General features: G+C 39.0%; 2 protein-coding genes across 4 annotated transcripts in view; one reads left to right on the forward strand and one right to left on the reverse strand.

Annotated features, from left to right (window-relative positions):
* GPATCH2 (G-patch domain containing 2) overlaps nt 1-1463 on the reverse strand; it is a 192167-nt gene extending 190704 nt beyond the window's left edge. For all 3 annotated transcript variants that reach the window (XM_004700146.2, XM_045298075.1, XM_013004008.2), the window contains exon 1: nt 1322-1463. In XM_004700146.2, coding sequence (XP_004700203.1) covers nt 1322-1377 — 56 coding nt within the window. In that variant the 5' untranslated portion in view covers nt 1378-1463. The remainder of the gene's footprint in view (nt 1-1321) is intronic.
* Nucleotides 1464-1765: 302 nt separating this feature from the next.
* SPATA17 (spermatogenesis associated 17) overlaps nt 1766-19543 on the forward strand; it is a 285944-nt gene continuing 268166 nt past the window's right edge. The window contains exons 1-2 of the mRNA XM_004700147.2: nt 1766-1841; nt 17539-17628. Coding sequence (XP_004700204.1) covers nt 1774-1841; nt 17539-17628 — 158 coding nt within the window. The 5' untranslated portion in view covers nt 1766-1773. The remainder of the gene's footprint in view (nt 1842-17538; nt 17629-19543) is intronic.

Genomic DNA, 19543 nt, shown 5'->3' on the forward strand with positions numbered 1-19543 from the left:
CATAACCAAATCTATCTTAAACTCACTGCCATTAAGTCAATGCCAACTCCTAGCGGCCCTGTAGGGCAGGGCAGAACTGCCCCTGTGAGTTTCCAGGGCTGTTGCTCTTTCTGGGAGTAGCAAGCCCCCTGGGCTTTCTCCCCAGTAGCAGCTGGTGATTTTGAACTGCTGACCTTGCTTATTAGCAGCCCAATATGTAATCGCTACACCACCAGGGTTCCAATCACCAAATTGATACTCCTTATAAAATAAATGAAATATTCGGGGCAAGACATTCTTTTAACTTTTCCCTGTTAGATGATGCAAAAGAAATGATTTGAGATTGCAAGTTACTAGAACTCTCTCCTCAGTTTCTGTGGCACCTTTGGAGTGGATATGTACTTTTTACCCATATTTCAAGCGCTGTTCAAAGTATTAGGTTAGCAGATTGCCAGTGGGAAACGCGCTTGTGTGTTTCACTGTTGGCCTTGTGTACAATTGCAAGAAAAGAGCAAAATACTAGAGGCTACATCAGTTTTCCAGTAGAAACCCCCAAATCAGCTTCTAGCTCTGGAACTAAAATGCACAGGGCATCTTTGTATACTGAAGTAAGTCACTTACTTAAGGGCACTAAATCACTTAAGTGTTATCCTGTGCCTGTGATAATCTGCTACTCCAGGGATGTTATAAGGATTCATTTGTAAAAGTGCTTTGATAAATCAAAGCTATACATCATGCTCAAGTGGTACTGATGAGGATGAAGGATGTGGTTAAACCCCAAACAGAATCCTGACATTTACATGTTTCAAAGTTTGAGGAACACCCATATAATCTCATCTGAACTAGAATGGATCATTAAAGGGAGTAGAAGCAGGTATTCACCCCCTCCCAAAAATAAGACTATGAGAGGATGATGTCTCTTCCCTAACTGAACTTCCAAACGCTAGCTCTCTAGATTGGATCTTCCAGGACATTCGGTATAATCTGATCTACATGTAGAAGGGCTTGGGCGAATACGACCTAGAATAAAATACATTCTTCCTGCTCGGAACCTGGTCAATGGTCCAGAAGGAGATGAATTGCCCTGGAGTACAGGAGTCTTAGCCCTAAAATAGCTAGTATGAAGCAAGCAATCAACAAGCATTCGCTGTATTCCTTCGCAAACCTCGAGCACACACCTCAACGGCTCCCTTCAACTGCGCTCACCCCTGGCTCCCGGGAGGCAAGGCCTACAAGTCTTCGGATCGTCCAACCCAACTCCCTCCCCTTGGCCAAGCCAGGTCCAGCGGCCTCCGGCCATCGCACGCGCCCGGCTCTCCCGCCCCCGGGGCCGCAGCCTCACCAGCTGTTCCCGGCGGGTGGAGCTCCGATCGGTTGGCGCCCGGCGGCCCCGAACATTAACGACACCCAGGAGCCTGGCCCTCGAGGCTCAGGCCCGAGAACAGGCTCCAACTACTGTACCACAGACGGCTTCCCAAGAGCAGTTGAGCATTTTCGCAGGAGCTTCCGGAAGCGGGCGGGAGGCGGAAACCGGATGCCGGAAAAGCCCATGCGTTCTCCTCCTCCGCGCTCGCCTCTAACGCCTCCCGGGTGCTCACGGAAGAGATGAGACAAATAAGGTCAGCCTTTTCCTTCACATATTTGTTACATTAATAGTATTTTGTAAAGCGAAATGAAGTGGGAGAGCCCAGAGAAGTAAAAGAAAATCGGAAACCCTGGGATTCGCTTAATGGTTTAGCCCCGTTGCCATAGAGACGGAGAGTAACACCTGATAGAAACCAGAACCCAGAAGCTATGGCTACATTAGCCAGGTTGCAAGGTCGGTCTGCGACTATAGGAAACCTTTACTACTTTAAAAACAGGTAAGTCGACAAGGGCGGAATCTGAGCGAAGGCTGGCACGACCCTATTAATTGTCTCACAGGCGTTTCCTGTCAACAAATGTCCTACTCCAAGTAGTAGCACCTCTTCCTCCCCGCTGGTAGACATGGACTAGGTTGGTCTCTAATTGTGGGTAACGGTGGATAGAATGGCAATCCTAGAACGCTTCATTTTGCTCCTGTGGAATCTGTACATGGACCAAGAGGCAGCTTTTTGAACACATAGAATTGAATAACAATGGTTACTGTTTGGTTAACAGTAAATAAAGAAAAAGAAAGGTGTGTGTTAGGGTCGTATCCTTTCGCCACATTTATTCCATCTCTATGCTCAATAATAATCCCAGCAGCTGGACTTTATGAAGAGGAAAGTGACATCAGGATTGGAAGAAGACTCATTCATAACCTGTGATATGCAAATGATACACCATTACTTGCTGAAAGTAAGGAAGATTTGAAACATGGACGAATACAGATCAAAGACCGCAGCCTTCAGTAAGGATTTCAACTCAACATAAAAATAATAATAAAAAACTTCAACATTAGAACTATAAGTAACATCATGACTAATGGAGAAAATAGGTTAAGACTTTCATTTTACTTTGCCCATGAAATCTTCCAAGAAATCAAATGGATAGTTCATTGGGTACATTTTCTGCAAAAGACCTCTTCTGAGCTTTCTGCACTTGATGGTCTGTGTCACAGTTGGCACCTGGCAGCCTAGTAGCGTAGACATGAACCCCTCCCTCTGATTGGAATTAATTGCTTAATTTTTTGTTTCTACTATATTCAATCCTGACTGGTAGAATTTACCAAGGTTTCTTCCAAGAATATAATTATAGTTTAGTTTAAAGTGCTAAAGACAGTTCAAATCTTAATTCTGTATTACTTTGGACTCTAATTTTTCATAAATTTAAATTCAATTCTTACAGTGAAACTCTTCCACTAAACTAGAATTTCAGCTTCCTTATCTGCAAAAGAAACTGCTATATATATGTTAATTAACAGGATTAAATTATTTCAAGGCATATTAATACGCACTCATGATGTGAAATTATAATGGAAAATTACAACAGAAGGAGAAAACATGAAATGCATATGATCAACTCAGTGGATGTCCAATAAAAGCAGTTCAATTTGATATTTTCCCTGAAATTTTGTCTTTTTTAAAAAACGTATACACTAATATTTGGTGGTGTGTATAAACTATAAGCTTAAAACTCTATTCAATTTAACATATGAAGATACTTGTGTAAAGTCTACTCAGAAAAAAATAGTGTTTGCTTTTAAAATATTATTAATTAGAAATTTTAAAAATTCTTAATAATATAGACTGTGTTTCTAACACCAAAAGTCATCATATGTCCAGGTGAAGTACAGTATAGACAAAGTGAAGCTTTGTCTTTAATTTAATTGAAGGTAAAAGTGCACATTGTCATTTTCTTTTTGAATGTTCTCAAGATTGTGGCTTTTACTGTTATTAATATTTAAAAGGAGGAAATGAAGCATATTAGTTGCAGATTGTACAATTCTAAAACTTGGAAAGTACATGGGAATGCCCTGAGTAGCTGTAAGGGAATAAATTGAGTGTGGAAAAGTGTCAGGTTACAAAGTAAATTGAGAAAACTGACTAACTTTTCTTGGAACCAGCAAAACCGGGTGAATAATTGGGTGGAGAAGGCCAAACTCTGCCATTGAGTTGACTCTGACTAATGGCGACCGATCGGACAGGGTAGCACTTCCCCAGTGGGTTTCTGAGACTAGCTCTTGACAGGAATAGAGGATGCTCCATCTTTCTCCCAACGAGCAGCTGGTGATTTGGAATTGCCAGCCTGCAGATCTCAGCGGAACGTGTAACCACTATGCAACTAGGGCTTCTGTCAAAAAGACAGTCTAAGGATTTTTGTATACTTCTTTCATTCCATTCAATATATTACTGTTTTAAAATATTGGTAAAGAATTATGTGCAAGAATGATAAGAAACAAAAATCTGCTCCATTGCTTGACCAGTAATTTTGTAGGATTTTTAGAAGATAAATTTACTAGGAAAAGGGGATAATGACTGCTTAAAGCTACATGCTTGATGTTTTCTCCCTCTCAGCCCTTTACTGGTTCAACTTAATGGGCAAAATAAGCAAGCCAGAACAATATTTACTAAGAATTGAGCTGCGTGGAAGAAGCTTTACTCTGGTGAAAACCATACTGGTGGGGCAAATTAACTAGCAGAAATGCATCTTCAAAGTCTGCTACCAAATGCTTGAAGTTGCCACCTCTGAGAAGGAGCAGCTTCCTTCCTTTGACTCTATCAGGTTGATGTAGAATTGGGTGAAAGAATTCCTATGCCTCTTACCTCAGTAGAGAGATCCTACTTTTCTATCTTGTTCACTTCTAGTTTTTTAGTTTAGTTTAGGTTTTTTTGTTTTTTATTTAATTATTTTATTGGGGGCTTGTACAACTCTTATCACAATCCATATATACATCAATTGTGTAAAGCACCTTTGTACATTTGTTGTCATCATCTTTCTCAAAACATTTTCATTCTACTTGAGCTCCTCATTTTTCCCCTCCCTCCTAGCTCACCCCTCCCTTGTGAACCCTTGATAATTTATAAATTATTATCATTTTGTCATATCTTACACTGTCCGACATCTCCCTTTACCCACTTTTCTGTTGTCCATTCCCCAGGTAGGAGGTTATATGTAGATCCTTGTAATCAGTTCCCCCTTTCCACCCCACCTTCCCTCCACCCTCCCAATGTCGCCACTCTCACCACTGGTCCTGAAGGGGTCATCTGTCCTGGATTCCCTGTGTTTGCAGTTCCTATCTGTACCAGTGTACATCCTCTGGTCTAGCCAGATATGTAAGAAAAAATTGGGATCATGAAGAGGGTGGGAGTAGTGGGAACTAGAGGAAAGTTGTATGTTTCATCTTGCTACACTGCACCCTGACTGGCTCATCTCCTCCCTGCGACCCTTCTGTAAGGGGATGTCCAGTTGCCTACAGATGGGTCTTGGGTACTTCTAATTTTTTGAAAAAGAAAAAAAGTCTTGACAGTTAAGTTTCACTGCCTGACCATGACTCCTCAACTGGCCTGAGCCAGCTCTTTATAGATTTCCAGCAACTGAATATCTTCAGCTCTTATGGGCAGATGAAAGTTATAAGCTGTTCAAATAACATTAGTTTACAAAAATTAGGTCAACAAAAGTTGGGCTGCTGCTTGATGTGGGGTAACAACTAATGGACTTCAGTAAAATGTAATAACGTTTATAGAGAGAAAGTAACCCCCCCCCCAAAAAATCTGGAGCCCTTTTTAAAACAATTTTTTAATTAAAAAATGTAATTCAGAATAGTTAAAGTGAAAACAGAATAGTCACTGCTAGGAAAGTACCTTGGACTTGGTTCTCTAGAATAGCAAAGCCGATATAATTACATATATTTTTCTTGATATAGGTATGTATATATATATCAAATATATCTATTTCAAGAAATGGTTTACACAACTGTAGAAGCAATCACGTTCATGGAATATTACAAGTCCACAGGTTATTCCTGCAGCTGACAAACCTGTATTTGGCAGGAAGACTACCGATGGGTGGCTACAGAAAAGGTAAAATCCAAGGTCAGAAGGCCAGGCTTATGGCTTCAGAGGTAAATGAGTCCAGGGTGGGTGGGTCTGCTGGGTCATCAACCCTCGGATGTCTCCAGGATTGGCAGGAAATATAGCAGGTCATTGACTTTCAAGTCCAAAGTACTGGAAGTCAAAGCACCAGATGCAGGAATCAAGCCCAGAAAAAAGCAAACAAATGTTTTCCAGTGTCAACCCATAGAGGAAGTGTGCTACACCCAACAAAACTTCCTTTCAATTGATTGCGTCCAGGCTATGACCAGAGTAAGGATGTTGCGTCCCACCATAATATTCTTATGACTGATTAGCTACACATAGCAGATCCCATTTTTTGGAGTTGTGTACATTGTTTTAGGTCAAATCATGGGGGATTAGTAGGTCTTAGTGGCCAAATAATTATTCAGCACCCCTGGAAATGAAAAAAAAAATTGTACTATTGTGCAAACTCCAGGATAAAATGTAGGCATCTGCTCTTGCAGACCTCCTGGATCATTTCCACCACCTTCTATGGGGGAGTATTCCCATTATGAGAACACTGGATTAGAGGTTCTTCCAGTCTCTAACCAACCAATAAACCTGGTTTCTCTTTTGGTTTTTAGTGTTCCACATTTTCTCTCAATCTATCCAGGACCTTCTAATGTGAACTCTTCTAGAGAAGTTGCCAGTGGTAGCTGAATACCATCTAATTCTTTGGATCTCAGGATCATGGAAGCTGATGTTCAGACAGTTAATTAGTTGAACTAATTGCTTCTTTCCTCTGAAAAGGGAGCTATCAAAAGCTGCACCTTAGATGGCTGCTCATGAGATTTTTTTTTGATTTAAGGAAAATATTAAGTCTTAAAAGAGACAATGACAACACAGACACAGACAGATCCAGATAAGACACCCTTTCTTGAAATGTCATTACTTCTTGATATAAAGTTCTTTCTTATACGTATATAACTGTCACTTGATTTGTTTCTCTTTTCCACCCAGCTTTAACATATCAGGTTGTTGGGGAGTAGGGTGCTTGAGAAACAAATCATAAAGGAAGATGGAAAGTGGAGGCTTGTCTGACCTCCACCTTATGAAAGTTGGATGGATTTATCCTTTTGGTCAGATATGGCTGCATGGTTTACTCCTTTGGTTTCTGGAAGTAAAACTTTTGATTCTTAGAAGCTGCCGGGAGCAAATAAATGCAGTGGATCTTAAGCTGCAGCTCTGGGAGCCAAAAACACTCTTGAATTTTTCTGAGGCAAAAATCATGCAGCTTAGACAAAATGGCTTGATCCTGCCAGAGGCCTAAGGTTGTAGTGTATATATGAATGGGATAGTTTACATAAGAAAAGATTGAATTTGACTATATTAAGAATTGTGTTTAGGTTCTGACACTCCTGGCTAGGGGTGGAGTCAAACCTATCAAGCAGGTCACAGCTTCATGAGCTTCCTTGGGGGTGTGGACTTCATACAAAGAAGACTCTTGAAGTTCACCTCTCGCTTTGGCTTTCCCTTCCTGCCTACTTTCCACCCTGAGAGCTGCTGGAGCCCTGCCATGTTTCCACCAACCTTGGATCCACAAGTCTCTGGACCCACCGGTCTGGGATCTTCCTGCATTCAGAATCATAGCATGTGGCTATTTGAGTCTGAAGAGTAACTATGGACTGGTATTGGATTGTGGACTTGAATTGGACTAGTCTGTGATGCTTTCTTGATATGTGTGGTAGTTACATAATCTGGTATCCATCTGAGGATTAAGAGTGTAGGGGTGGAGTCTAGCCTGTCAATCAGCATATAACCAATGAGGCCTCTGTGTGGGCATGGTCTTCTCCTAAGCATTCTGGGAACTCCTGTATTCCTCCTTGGAAGTAGGAAACCCTCTCTCTCTGCTCACTCCCTGCGAGACATCCCTGTTGAGAAGACACATGGAGAGAGGCTAATGGCAGTCAGAGCCTCTGAGCTGAAGGAACCATGTGGAGCCCCCTGCCAGCACTGAGATGCTTACACTGCCACTGGATCCACAGACTTCACATCCACTGGCCTGTGATCTTCCTGCATTCAGCGTCATTACATGTGTTTCGTGAGTCTGAAGAGGACTTTACAGATTGGTATCGGACATATGGGCTAATATTGAACTTATGGGCTTGACTGGACTGGACTGTTTTCTCAATGTCCAGTTGCTCTTGTATATAATGCTCTTTGTTGTACACATATGTGTGTCTATGAATTTGTTTCTCTAGCCTACCCAGACAAACACAAAATGTAACTTCTTGATAAAAAGTTATTTCTTGTACATATATGAGTGTCAGTCTCTAGTTATCTTAGACTAACACAGCATCAAAGGGTTTGGTGGGATATATAGCTTTTAAAAGGGGAGGGGAGGGCAAAGTAAACTCACAAAGGCATGGTTGGTGGCAAATCAATACATCACAAATACAGGTCGGACCACAGAAGCAGGTAAAGGACCACACTTGGGACACTTAAATTGTGTTAGATGAAAGGGCATACAGGATTGGACCAGGGCAGTCAGGGCAAGACTCAGGGCATGATTCATGATTATGCAACCACTTGCACTGTGACCTGAGCTTTTAAGAGACCTGATGTTACCCACCAAAGTAAGTGCAAATTGACCTTAGGGTCCCCCATAACTGGTTCTGATCTCTCAGACTCAGCAACTCTATCCTTCAAAGTGTTTAATAATGCCTAAGAAGTTTTAATAGCTTTACCCATTGTACAATCAATCATATTTGTGAATATCTGCAGCAATTATAAAAATTCACATAAAAATATCATTTATCAAACCTGTATGCATTTGAAGGTATATTTCTATTTTCTCTCCAGTACAAATACAGTCTGTATGTCTATCCATGCATTTTTTCATAAAATTCAAAGGAAAAAAAATCTACTTCCCCAGCGTTGACTCTTACACATATGTACTTTATCTTGGTTTGTTCAAGGTATTAAATCCTTATTACAGTAGAAAGCCTCATTTTTATCCCTCCGAGCCTAGTGGGTCTGAACGACTGACCTTGCAGACAGCATCACCAGAACTTCTTCATAGATCGCCATTACTGCAGCACGGTGTATATAATGATTTTTGCCTCTATTGCCTTTAATTCCTACACTCTACTGCATGGTCTCAATTTATCCCATTGCTGATGGTGTCCATTTTGATCGCTTGATTAATGTGATATCTGCCAGAATTCTCCACTATGATGTTCTTTGTAACTCAGAAGATTTTTGTAGAAAAAGAGGTACTTTGAAACTATTACATGTACTCCTCTTCATCAAATATTTAGTTTAGTGACTCACATATTAATAACCAGTTTGGGCCATGTTTACTTGATGGGTACAAATTCATTAATAAGTGTAGCAGATTTGACCATGGGAGCTGCCCATCGTTGAGCACTTCCTTGGTTTTTGACACAAAACATATTCCAAGCTCATTATTATTATTTTTTTTAAATCTCAACCTAGCCCTTGATCATTCAGTTTTCCAAAGAGCTTGAGATATAGTCCATTAATACGGCCCTTCTAGCTAATTCCTTATGTATTATCATTCTATACTCTATGCTTGTGCCTATGATTCCATTTTGGAGGGTATTTTCTGTTACTGGATTAAGGTGGAGTTAAGTCCTGACCTTAGTAGAGGATGTGAACCAGGTCACAGCCTTTGTTACCATGGGGGCATCTTTAAGACTGCTTTACTAGAAGGTGTGACTTAAAATGAATCCTTTGTTTTCCTTTGTGGTATGGTCACTGCAATCCAAAAACCACATTCCCACCAAAACCTTTTCTCAGTGTATAAGAGTCACATGGGACACAGAGAAATCGCTGGGTCATTGGAAGAGTATGTCCAAGATCGATGCGTGAAGTGCCTGAGGCTACCTAGACTAGATGCACCAGTGACTGTGCCGTGGAGGATCAGAGGAGCAGCACTGAGACTATGGGGCACCTTGTCCTCATCTGTTGGAGACCATGGGACTATGAGACAGAACAACAGGTGGACTGGCTTCCTGGCCCACAGAGGCAGAAGCCAAGGGACACTTGGTTGAGCAGCTGAGGACCAGAGAGAGACTTGGTTGATGGTTGAGGAGACATGTTGCTGTGGACCAATAATTGTATCCTTACTGTTTGTTGATCTTGACTTGTGTTAACCAATTAACTTCCCTAATAAGCCCCAGTAATCATTAGTATTGTCTGTGAGTTCTGTGTGGCCATTGCAACCAATTATTGAACGAAGTGTAGATGTAGAATGCTCTGGGAGAAATGGTTGCTGCCAGTGTAGGTCAAGAAAGATGGACCATAGAGGCATGTCTGAAAATTGGCTCTTGGCAATAGGGAAGCCAGCAGAGGTCAGATATGCCCATCCCCACACCATGAACAGTAGAGCCCTTGCTTGTGCCTCTCAGTAGATATGTATTGCTCCTGGGTATTATTACTCTCAGATCTTGTGAGGAGAGAGTTGGAGAATATTTGTACTATGTTTTTACTTATACACGTTTATATACTACTTATTTATCTAATGAAATTCGTCTGCATTTAAAAGCTAGCACCACAATTCATTCTAGTGTTTATCCTGTTGCTCTTCTGCCATTTGAGAACTTGACTGCCAATATCTTATGGCATAACCAATACAAACAAACAAACAAACCAAAAAACCTCATTATCATCCAGTCAGTGCTGACTCATAGCAGCCTCTAGGACAGGGTTGTAACTCTTTGCAGGAATAGAAAGTCCTGTATTTCTCCCTTGGGTTCGCTGGTGGTCTAGAACTGCTAACCCTGCAGTACACTACCAGGACTCCATCTTAAGGCGTAGAGTGGCTAATATTAGAATTTTATTCCTTGTGTCTAAAACATTTACAAGTTATGTGTTAAGGAGAAAGAAAGAGGGCTGAGATTTTATCAAATTTTTATTCAATATCATGTACACTCAACTCAGATTAAACACAGTTTGTTTTTAAAATCCCATGGTTTTCTGTATTTCCCTGGAAAGATATTTAGCCATACTTTTTTATCCCCATTTTCTATATTTCTCAGCTGGTTTCTGGCCATTGGTGATACATATGAATATAGCACTATCCAGGCTTGGTACTTATTCCTGGGGGTGGTAAAGTGACTGGAAACGTCCAGCTTTTTCACAATGTTTTATTACATTACTGGTAATACTTTTGGTCTTTCATCATTATTAATTAATTTAGTATTCATTGTGATAATACTGATCATAATAAATTTATTTCAGATTCATGTAGATGTCATATTTTATTCACTGCTATAGGATATTCATTGTAATTCAGAACTAATTAATATACCATTAAAATAAAGTGTTACTTACATTTTTCATTTTAAACGTAAAATGTCTAGCAGTTCATGACATATTGTATGAGTATTCAGAATCCCAGTGGTAACCCAGTATCTGTAAATTTCATTTTCTTCAAGCAGTGAGTTAAAGGGTAACAGAAAAATGTGTATTTTAGCACTTAAGATAAAACTTCGCAGTAAATTAACTGCAAGTTATTTTTATTTTCTTCCTTTTTATTAAGATATAGTTTTTATTTATGTTATATATTCTTATATTTATACAAATTATTGATAATAATTACAAAAATATTATCCTTCCTTTGGATATGTATTACATGTTATCATTATCACCAGGAGAGATTAGAAGGAATAACTCAAAATTATTTGATGTTGTTTATCACATTATTATCAAATAATCCGTTTTTCTACTTTCTGTATCTGCAGTGTCAATCATAAATAAAGGGTAGGTCCAAACTAAATACAATATCTCAAGAGGAAGAGCTAGGTTTATCTGTGTACTTACTCATTTTTTCTTGTTTACATTGAATTCATGTTGGAGAATGAGATTTTCAGCATTTTAACAGACTATTCTTAAAAGGTAGAGGAGAGATCTACTACAGTTGAATTGAATGTTAATATATTTTTAAAGGGGGTTAATTAACCATAAGAAAGTTTCATCCTATGATTACAGGTTTTACTTCACATCAGTTTTATTGAAAGGCATTGTTTTCTTCTGTCCCAAATTTGGACACTCAATCTTCTTTGAGTTGTCTGCTCTACTGGATGTTGAGTTGCTATACTTTTTATTTTTGCCATAAATGACATTTTATGTCTTCTACTACCCATCTTATTATCAGTCACAAGAGATTTAATAGGGGGAAAAAGGAAGATTCTTTCAAACTCTGATACCCTTTGGAGTAGTTAGGTTATTTTCAACTTCTTCGTAGCATTTAAGACTGCTTAGTCATGGTCCCTCTTGATGCCTTCTTATTAGCTTCCATGACACTGCACTGCACTGCCTCATCCAATTAGGCCTTGGTTCTTGTTTTGTTTTACTTTTTTACATCTGGCACTGTAAATCTTCCTAAGCCAGAGATTATGAAACGTTTAAGAGTATGTGTGAAGGTTACAATGCTAACATTCATGGAGTCCTGTATTCCTTAATAATTATGTAAAACTTTGAAAATCAGTTAAAAATTGCCTTGACTTCTTCCTTGACTTCAACTAAACTTTTGTAAGTCACTTAACAAATCTTCCTTCTTTCCTTTCTTCCTTCCTTCCTTTGGTTGTTTATTCATTTGTTCTTTTTTCCTGGTTTTCCTTCCACAAATACATCAAGGACATTAAGTGATGTATTTATACATGATATAAAACATTTCCCAATGTGGGGAATAGCTCCCCTGGGGGGGGGGGCATAGGAATGATCCAAGGGGTCTGCTAAAGCAGATACCCCCATTGTATCTTGGATTATGTGCTACTGTACAAAAGTTCTTAAATACCCAGGAAAGTGTCAAGTAATATTTTTTGAAGGGAGTGGCAGACAAAATAAGTTTGTGCACCTGTGCTGTAAAAGAACAATAGCAACAACAACAAAACATTATTCTTGTGTTATCTGCTCAGTTTAATAAATCGAATTCCACCAATGCCTCTGAGGCCTTCGTGTATTCCAATCACATCCAACACCCTCCTTCCTAAGCATCTGAGCTTTGTCCTCGGGTAAATGTTTTTCTTTACATCTTCATTGGTGGATCATTTTACCACCAGAGAAGATTCAGTTTCAGCATTGAAGGGTGTCAAAGGCTATAGTCTCAGAGTTCCCACTAGTCTCTTTAAAAGAATAAGCTTGGTCTTCTTTACCATTTTGGGTTTTGTTTCACATTTTTGCCCCACTCTATCCTTGTCCTTTAAATGTGATCCTTTTCAGAGGAGTTGGTTGTGGTAGCCAGGTACCATCTAGTTATTTGAATTTCAGGGTTTGGAGACTGATGTTAGTGTGATCTATTTGTCCATTACCTACATGCTTCTTGAGCTTGAGTCATGGCCCGTTGATCTTGATCCCAGGTGTGCCTGTACTTCCTTAATAACCACTTAACCACTTAATAACCACAAATATGACCTGTGAGTTTTGTCTTGCCATTGCAATGGGTTGTTGTTTTTGTTGTTAGGTGTCATCTAGTTGGTTCTGAATCACAGTGACCCCATGCTCAGCAGAACCAAACACTGCCTGGTCCTGCACCATCCTCACAATTGTTCCTAAGCCTGAATCCATTGTTGCAGCCACTGTGTCAATCTATCTGGTTGAGGAACTTCCTCTTTTGTTTTGCCCCTCCTCTTTACCAAGCATGATGTCCTTCTCCAGGAACTGGTCTCTCCTGAAAATATGTCCAAAGTATGTAAGACAGTCTTCCCATCCTTGCCTTTAAGGAGCACTGTGGTCTTACTTCTTCCAACACAGATAGGTTTGTCCTTTTAGCAGTCCATAGTACATTCAATATTCTTCTTCAGCACCACAGTTCAAATGCATCTATTCTTCTGTGGTCTTTCTTATTCAGTGTCCAACTTCTACATGTATATGAAGCAATTGAAAATACCATAGGACAGGAGTACCTTAGTCCTCCAAGTGACATCCTTGCTCTACAATACTCTAAAGAGGCCTTGTACAGCAGATTTACCTAATGTAGCATGTCTTTTGGTCTCTTGGCTACTGCTTCCATGAGCATTGATTGTGAGTCCAAGTAAGACAAAAATCTTTAACTTCAACCTTTTCTCCATGTAACATGATGTTACCTATTGGTCCAGCTGTAAGAATTTTGGTCTTCCTTACATTGAATTGTAATCCACATTGATGGGCACAAACCTTGATCTTGATCAGCAAGTGCTTCCATTCCTCCTCCCTTTCAGCAAGCAAGTTGTGTCATTACCATTCTGAAGGGTCATTACCATACTGAAGGTTCTTAGTAAGCCTGCCTCCAACCTTGATGCCACACTCTTCTTCATATAATCCAGTTTCTCTGATGATTTGCTTGGCATATAGATTGAACCAAGTATGGTGAGAAGATACAGCCTTGATGCACACCTTTCCTGATTTTAGAACATGCAGCATTCCCTTGTTCTGTTCAAAGAACAATCTCTTATCCATGTATAAATTCTGAATGTGAAGAATGAAATGTTCTGGAATTCCCATTCTTCTCAAGGTTATCCACAGTTTATTATGGTGCACACAGTTGAATGCCTTTACACAGTCAATGAAACACAATTGAACATATTTCTGATATCTTCTGCTTTGAGCCAAGATCCATCTGACATCAGAAATGACATCCCTTATTCCACGTCCTCTTCTGGATCCGGCTGCAACCATTGTTGGGGGACCTTTAGCAAAATTTTACTTGTGTGTGCCATCAGTGATATTGTTTTAGAGTTGAGCATTCTGTTTGGGTCATCTTTCTTTGGAGTGGGCCAAATATGGATCTCTTCCAGTCCTGGCATAGACCAGTCAGTGCTTCCAGCTTCTTCAGCTTTCTGAAACATTTCATGGAGTATTTAATCAACTCCTGGAGCCTTATTTGTGGCTAATGTATTCAGTGCAATTTGAACCTCTTCCTTCAGCACCATTGGTTCTTGCTCATATGTTACCTCCTGAAATGGTGGCCTGTCAATTAGTACTTTTGGGTACAGTGACCCTGTGTATTCTTTCCATTTTCTCTTGATGCTTCCAGCATCGTTCAGTATTTTGCTATAGAATCTTTGAATCGTGGTGCTTGAGTGCCTTTGACTGTTAAAAGGACAAACTTATCTGTATTGGAAGAAGTAAGGCCATAGTGCTCCTCAGAGGCAAGGATGGCAAGACCTTGTTTTACATACTTTGGGCATGTTTTTAGGAGACACCAGTTCCTGGAGAAGGACATCATGTTTGATAAAGTGGAGGGGTGGCAAAAAGAGAAAGGCCTTTGACAAGATGAATTGACCCAGTGGCTACGTCAGTGGGCTCAGGCATAGAAATGACGATGGTGCAGGACAAGGCAGTGTTTCATTCTGCTGTGCATAGGGTCACTATAGGTTGAAGCTGACTTGATGGTACCTAACAGTAACAACAACCACAGCAATGAGATTTTGTACATCAGATTTATTTAATGCAAAGCATCTTTTTTGTACATCAGATTTATTTAATGCAAAGAATCTTTTGTTCTCCTGACTGCTTTGCAAAAGATTAGCCAACCCATAAGAGAAGTAGAGTGTTTTGAGGATAACTTGTGGAAGAATTGGTTAAAAGTTTGGAAATGAGAGGGAGGCTTGACCTCTACCCCCTGGCAAGCAGCTTTGGGCTGATCCTGGGCGTACACATCCCTCCTCCCACATCACTGAAATCAGGCAGTTGATAACATTAATACCATCATTTTTTTCAGAGCATTTCTCATAGTATTGAAAGCATACAAAGGACACAGCTTTGCTAAGACAAAAGTTGACTGTGAGGAATAACACAAATGATCCCTCCCTTTCGCTCTCAATGTTACTTAGGGTCTCTCAGCCATCAGAGTCCTTGAGACTCTGTCCAGGTGAGTGGGGCATTGCCCAGTGTCTTTGGTGGGTCTTTCCTCCTGGAAGTTTCAGCTGTTACATGAAGCATGTATCATATATACTTGAAGTATAAGCCAACCCGAATATCAGCCGAGGCTCTTAATTATACCACAAAAACTGCATTAAAAATATGCTGAAAAACTCAACTTATACACGAGTACATACGTTATATTTGGGGGTGGGTTGACAATTATATATTTTATTCTGTGACCTCACCTTCCACTTGCTTACCTAGTGTTCAACAAATAGTTACAGAATATTTGTTTTGAGCTAGACTGTGAAGCCACTGGGAATATAATATGGGACAAAATGGACAAGGTGCTGCCCTTCAGTGGAAGAAGCCATCGTTAAACAATCATTAAGTACTATGAAGAGCTATAAGGGTACATAATGGAAAGACCTAAAAGTGTCTGGAGTGTCAGGGAAGTTTCCCTTGAGGAAAGAATTTTATACTGTTCTTCCTCCCATTTGGAGTACAAGAACATAAGCCAAGAATATAGTTTGCTCAATTTTCTTCTAACATGTGCTGCACATAGTCCAAGCATACAAAAATAACTAAATGTTTTCCTCTTACACTCCTTTTACCTAGAGTACTCTCACAATCTTGATTATTTCCAGCTAATTTTATTGCATCGAACAGTAATCTTATCATCGTGTCTTCCCATTATCAGGTAATCCAGCTATATTCTTTCTCTGCGTTACACCTTACTTAGTCTTACTGATTTGGGTGAATGCTCTCCAATGTTCGCTTGCTCTCTATTATACATCTAGGTCAAGGTGTGAATCTGATGCACAAATACTTGTTCTTTTGAGGTTTTCCCCCTCCCATCGAACCCAGTTAGGCTTTGTAAGTAACTCTCCCCCCTAATTATCTAGAACTATAAATTGATTCCCTGGATATTATCAATGGTTAACCTGCTCGTCTGCTCTCCAAAAGGTTGTAGGTTTGAGTCAAGCCAGAAATGTCTTGGAAGAAAGACCTTGGGGAAACTCAAGCCTGAAAATCCTATGAAGCACAGTTCTACTCTGACAAAGAAGGAGTTGCCATGTGTCAATCAACTAGATGGCAACATTTTTTTCCCCACGGCTTATCCGTGGATTCTGTTTTCTTTCTCTATAAAACACCTTTAGGGAGCCCTGGTGGTGTAGTGTTCATGTATTGGGCTGCTAACCACAAGGTCACTGGTTCTAAACAACCAGCCACTCTGTAGAAAAAGGATGGGGCTTCCTCCTCCTTTAATGACTTATATTCTTGGAAACCCACAGGGGCAGTTCTTCCCGGCCCTTTAGGGTAACTATGAGTCAGAATCAAATCAATGGCAGTGAATTCTGGATCAATAGCTTTTATAACGTTACCCAACAAATTTGTTTGAAATTATTTTTCTATTCCATTTTCCTTAAAGAACTATATCTACTTGATTTAACATATAATGGGAAAATAATCAACAAAACATAATTCTGAAGGAATAAAAAAAAATAAAAATAAATTACTAGCTATTCTATATTCATTCAACACATATGAAGTACTAAAAAGATACCAACAAGAATGCTAGAAGAGACATTGATATATATAGTCCACATCAATGACCTATACAATATCATTTTATTAATTGATGATGGGGATGGAAAATACTAATGACTAATAAAATTAAGGAGACCTGGCTTTACTGATTTTTTTTCTTGCAATAAATCAGTAAAATCCAACAATCTTATCTTTTCATAAATCCCAGTGCCTCCTTTAATTTAAATGGACTTCCTGAGAATTCTATAAAAATAGGCATGATGGATTCATTTTACTTGGTGAAAATTCATTTGATTCTTGAATTAAATGCAATATGCATATACTTTATATGTTGGAATCTTTAAACAGTAAATTCAAATAATTATGTTTTTAAAATAATGACAAAATCACACATTTATTTTTTATCCTCTAATAAAAATTGCTATCAAATTAATTAGGTTGCAAAACAAGTGATTATAAAAATAAAAAAGTGAAGTTGTTGAAAGCACATGGCCTCTTGAAGAAAGGTTAATTTTAAAATCATTGCTCATGATTTTTAAATGCTTTATTATTTTAATTTTACTTAAAATTATATTGCAATTATAATGATCGTTTTTAGAAGAAATGAAAGATTGTTTAACTGTGTGACTTTCTTTAAAGTTATATAACTTACTAATGAATTGTTTAAAACACTTTTTGTTAGTGTTGTGGATCAATTTAGGAAGAAGGAAACTGATGCGGCGATTAAAATCCAGAGCTGGTTTCGAGGATGTAAAGTGCGGGCGTATATCAGGTATACTCTTCTTGTCATGAAAACCTCAGCTCTACTTTTAAGATCTTGAGAAAATGTAATGTATTCATATATTTTTCATATTAAATAAGCTCTTATTTCATTTTTTATGAAGTAGGTAAATTGTATGATAACTTTTTAAAATATGTTATTAGGTAACATATGATTTCATTTATTTTCCATATATATCAAAAACCCAAAATTATATAGAACATATCTCTACCTTTTTTTAATAATTAAATAATTTTATTGGGGGCTTGTATAACTCTTATCACAATCCACACATACGTCCATTGTGTCAAGTACTTTTGTACATTTGTTCCTTCATAATTCTCAAAACATTTGCTTTCTACTTGAGCCCTTGGTATCAGCTCCTCATTCTCCCCTCCCTCCCTACTCCCCCATGAACCCTTGATAATTTATAAATTATTATTATTTTGTAATATCTTACACCATCCGACATCTCCCTTCATCCACTTCTCCATTGGCTGTCCCCCAGGGAGGAGGTTATATATAGATCCTTGTACTCGGTTCCCCCTTTCTCCCTCACCTTCCTTCCACCCTCCCGGTATCGCCACTCTCAGCACTGGTCCTGAGGGGGTTCATCTATCCTGGATTCCCTGTGTTTCCAATTCCTATCTGTACCAGTGTACATCCTCCAGTCCAGCGGATATATCTCTATTTTAAAAAATTCCCAATATTCAAAAGGTACTTGATCAGATAATTTTCCTCAAATTTCATAACAACCTAAATCCACTGTCATTGAGTCAGTACTAATTGATAGGGCAGGATGACTCTGGTGTAAATATTTACAGAGGCGACCTCATCTTTCTCCCTCAGAATGACTAGTGAGTTCAAATCACTGACTTTTGGGTAAGCAATCCAACACTTCATTCACTGAGCTACTATACAAGACGGGTCAAAATGATTAGGTTGTATTAGTTGCAATACATCCACTGGCTGCTAAGGAAATCATCCCAATCCTTTCCAACATGTGGTTAGAAGATGAAGAAGAATGATGCTAGAATAGATAAGCCTCTCATCGAGTCAATCCCAACTCATAGAAATTCTACAGGACAGAGCAGTGCTGCCCCAGGTGGGATTTTGAGTCTGTATGTTTGATGGGAGTAGAAAGCCTTGCCTTTCTCCTGTGGAGCAGTTGGTGTTTTGGGATTGCTGACTTTGCAGTTAGCAGCCCAACTGAAGTAAATCCCTCTCTTTAATTTTCCCACATTTTACCTTCTTTCCCTTCAAATCTAAAAGTCTATCTTCTTAGATAAGGTAGAGGAAGAATATATCTCATCCATCAAAATTCAGATAGTAGATTGGAATTACATCTAATACTTTAGCAATAATGCTAGCACAATCATTGTATAAGCAAGTTCTGTGTCTCTTTTATAGCTACATCCAAATTCACTATAATGTTGTGGCAAAGTATGCCACTTTGTTGACCTGTATACACTTTGTTCTGTAAAAGTGACCTTGCCTTTATATCATCTTCTCCATTTCTGTGACTTTTCCCAATGCCACATTGCTGTTTCCTATCTATTTTCTTTATTTGATTATCTGATCACTAATGAATAAGTAGCATTTAACACATCTATGAGCTAAGCCTTAAAAAAAGCCACTTGTCTCTATTTCAGTCATAACTTGTGAAAATAATATGATTATCTTGAGGTCAATTCCTACTTAAATGCTGTGTGTTCACAGTTACATAATATAGTTTTAACACACACACACACACACACACACACCACAGTGGTGACGAGCAACAGAAACATGGGGAAGGGAGACAGTGGATGGTGTGAGATATGAAAATAATAATAGTGTATAATTTATGAAGGGTTCATGAGGGTGGGAATGGAAAAAATGAGGAGCTGATACCAAAGGTATCAGAAAGATACCCTTCTGAAAGAAA

The sequence above is a fragment of the Echinops telfairi genome, unplaced genomic scaffold (genome assembly GCF_000313985.2).
Source record: "Echinops telfairi isolate 266 unplaced genomic scaffold, ASM31398v2 ScPeMD7_7424;HRSCAF=8462, whole genome shotgun sequence".
NCBI classification, from domain to species: Eukaryota; Metazoa; Chordata; class Mammalia; order Afrosoricida; family Tenrecidae; genus Echinops; species Echinops telfairi.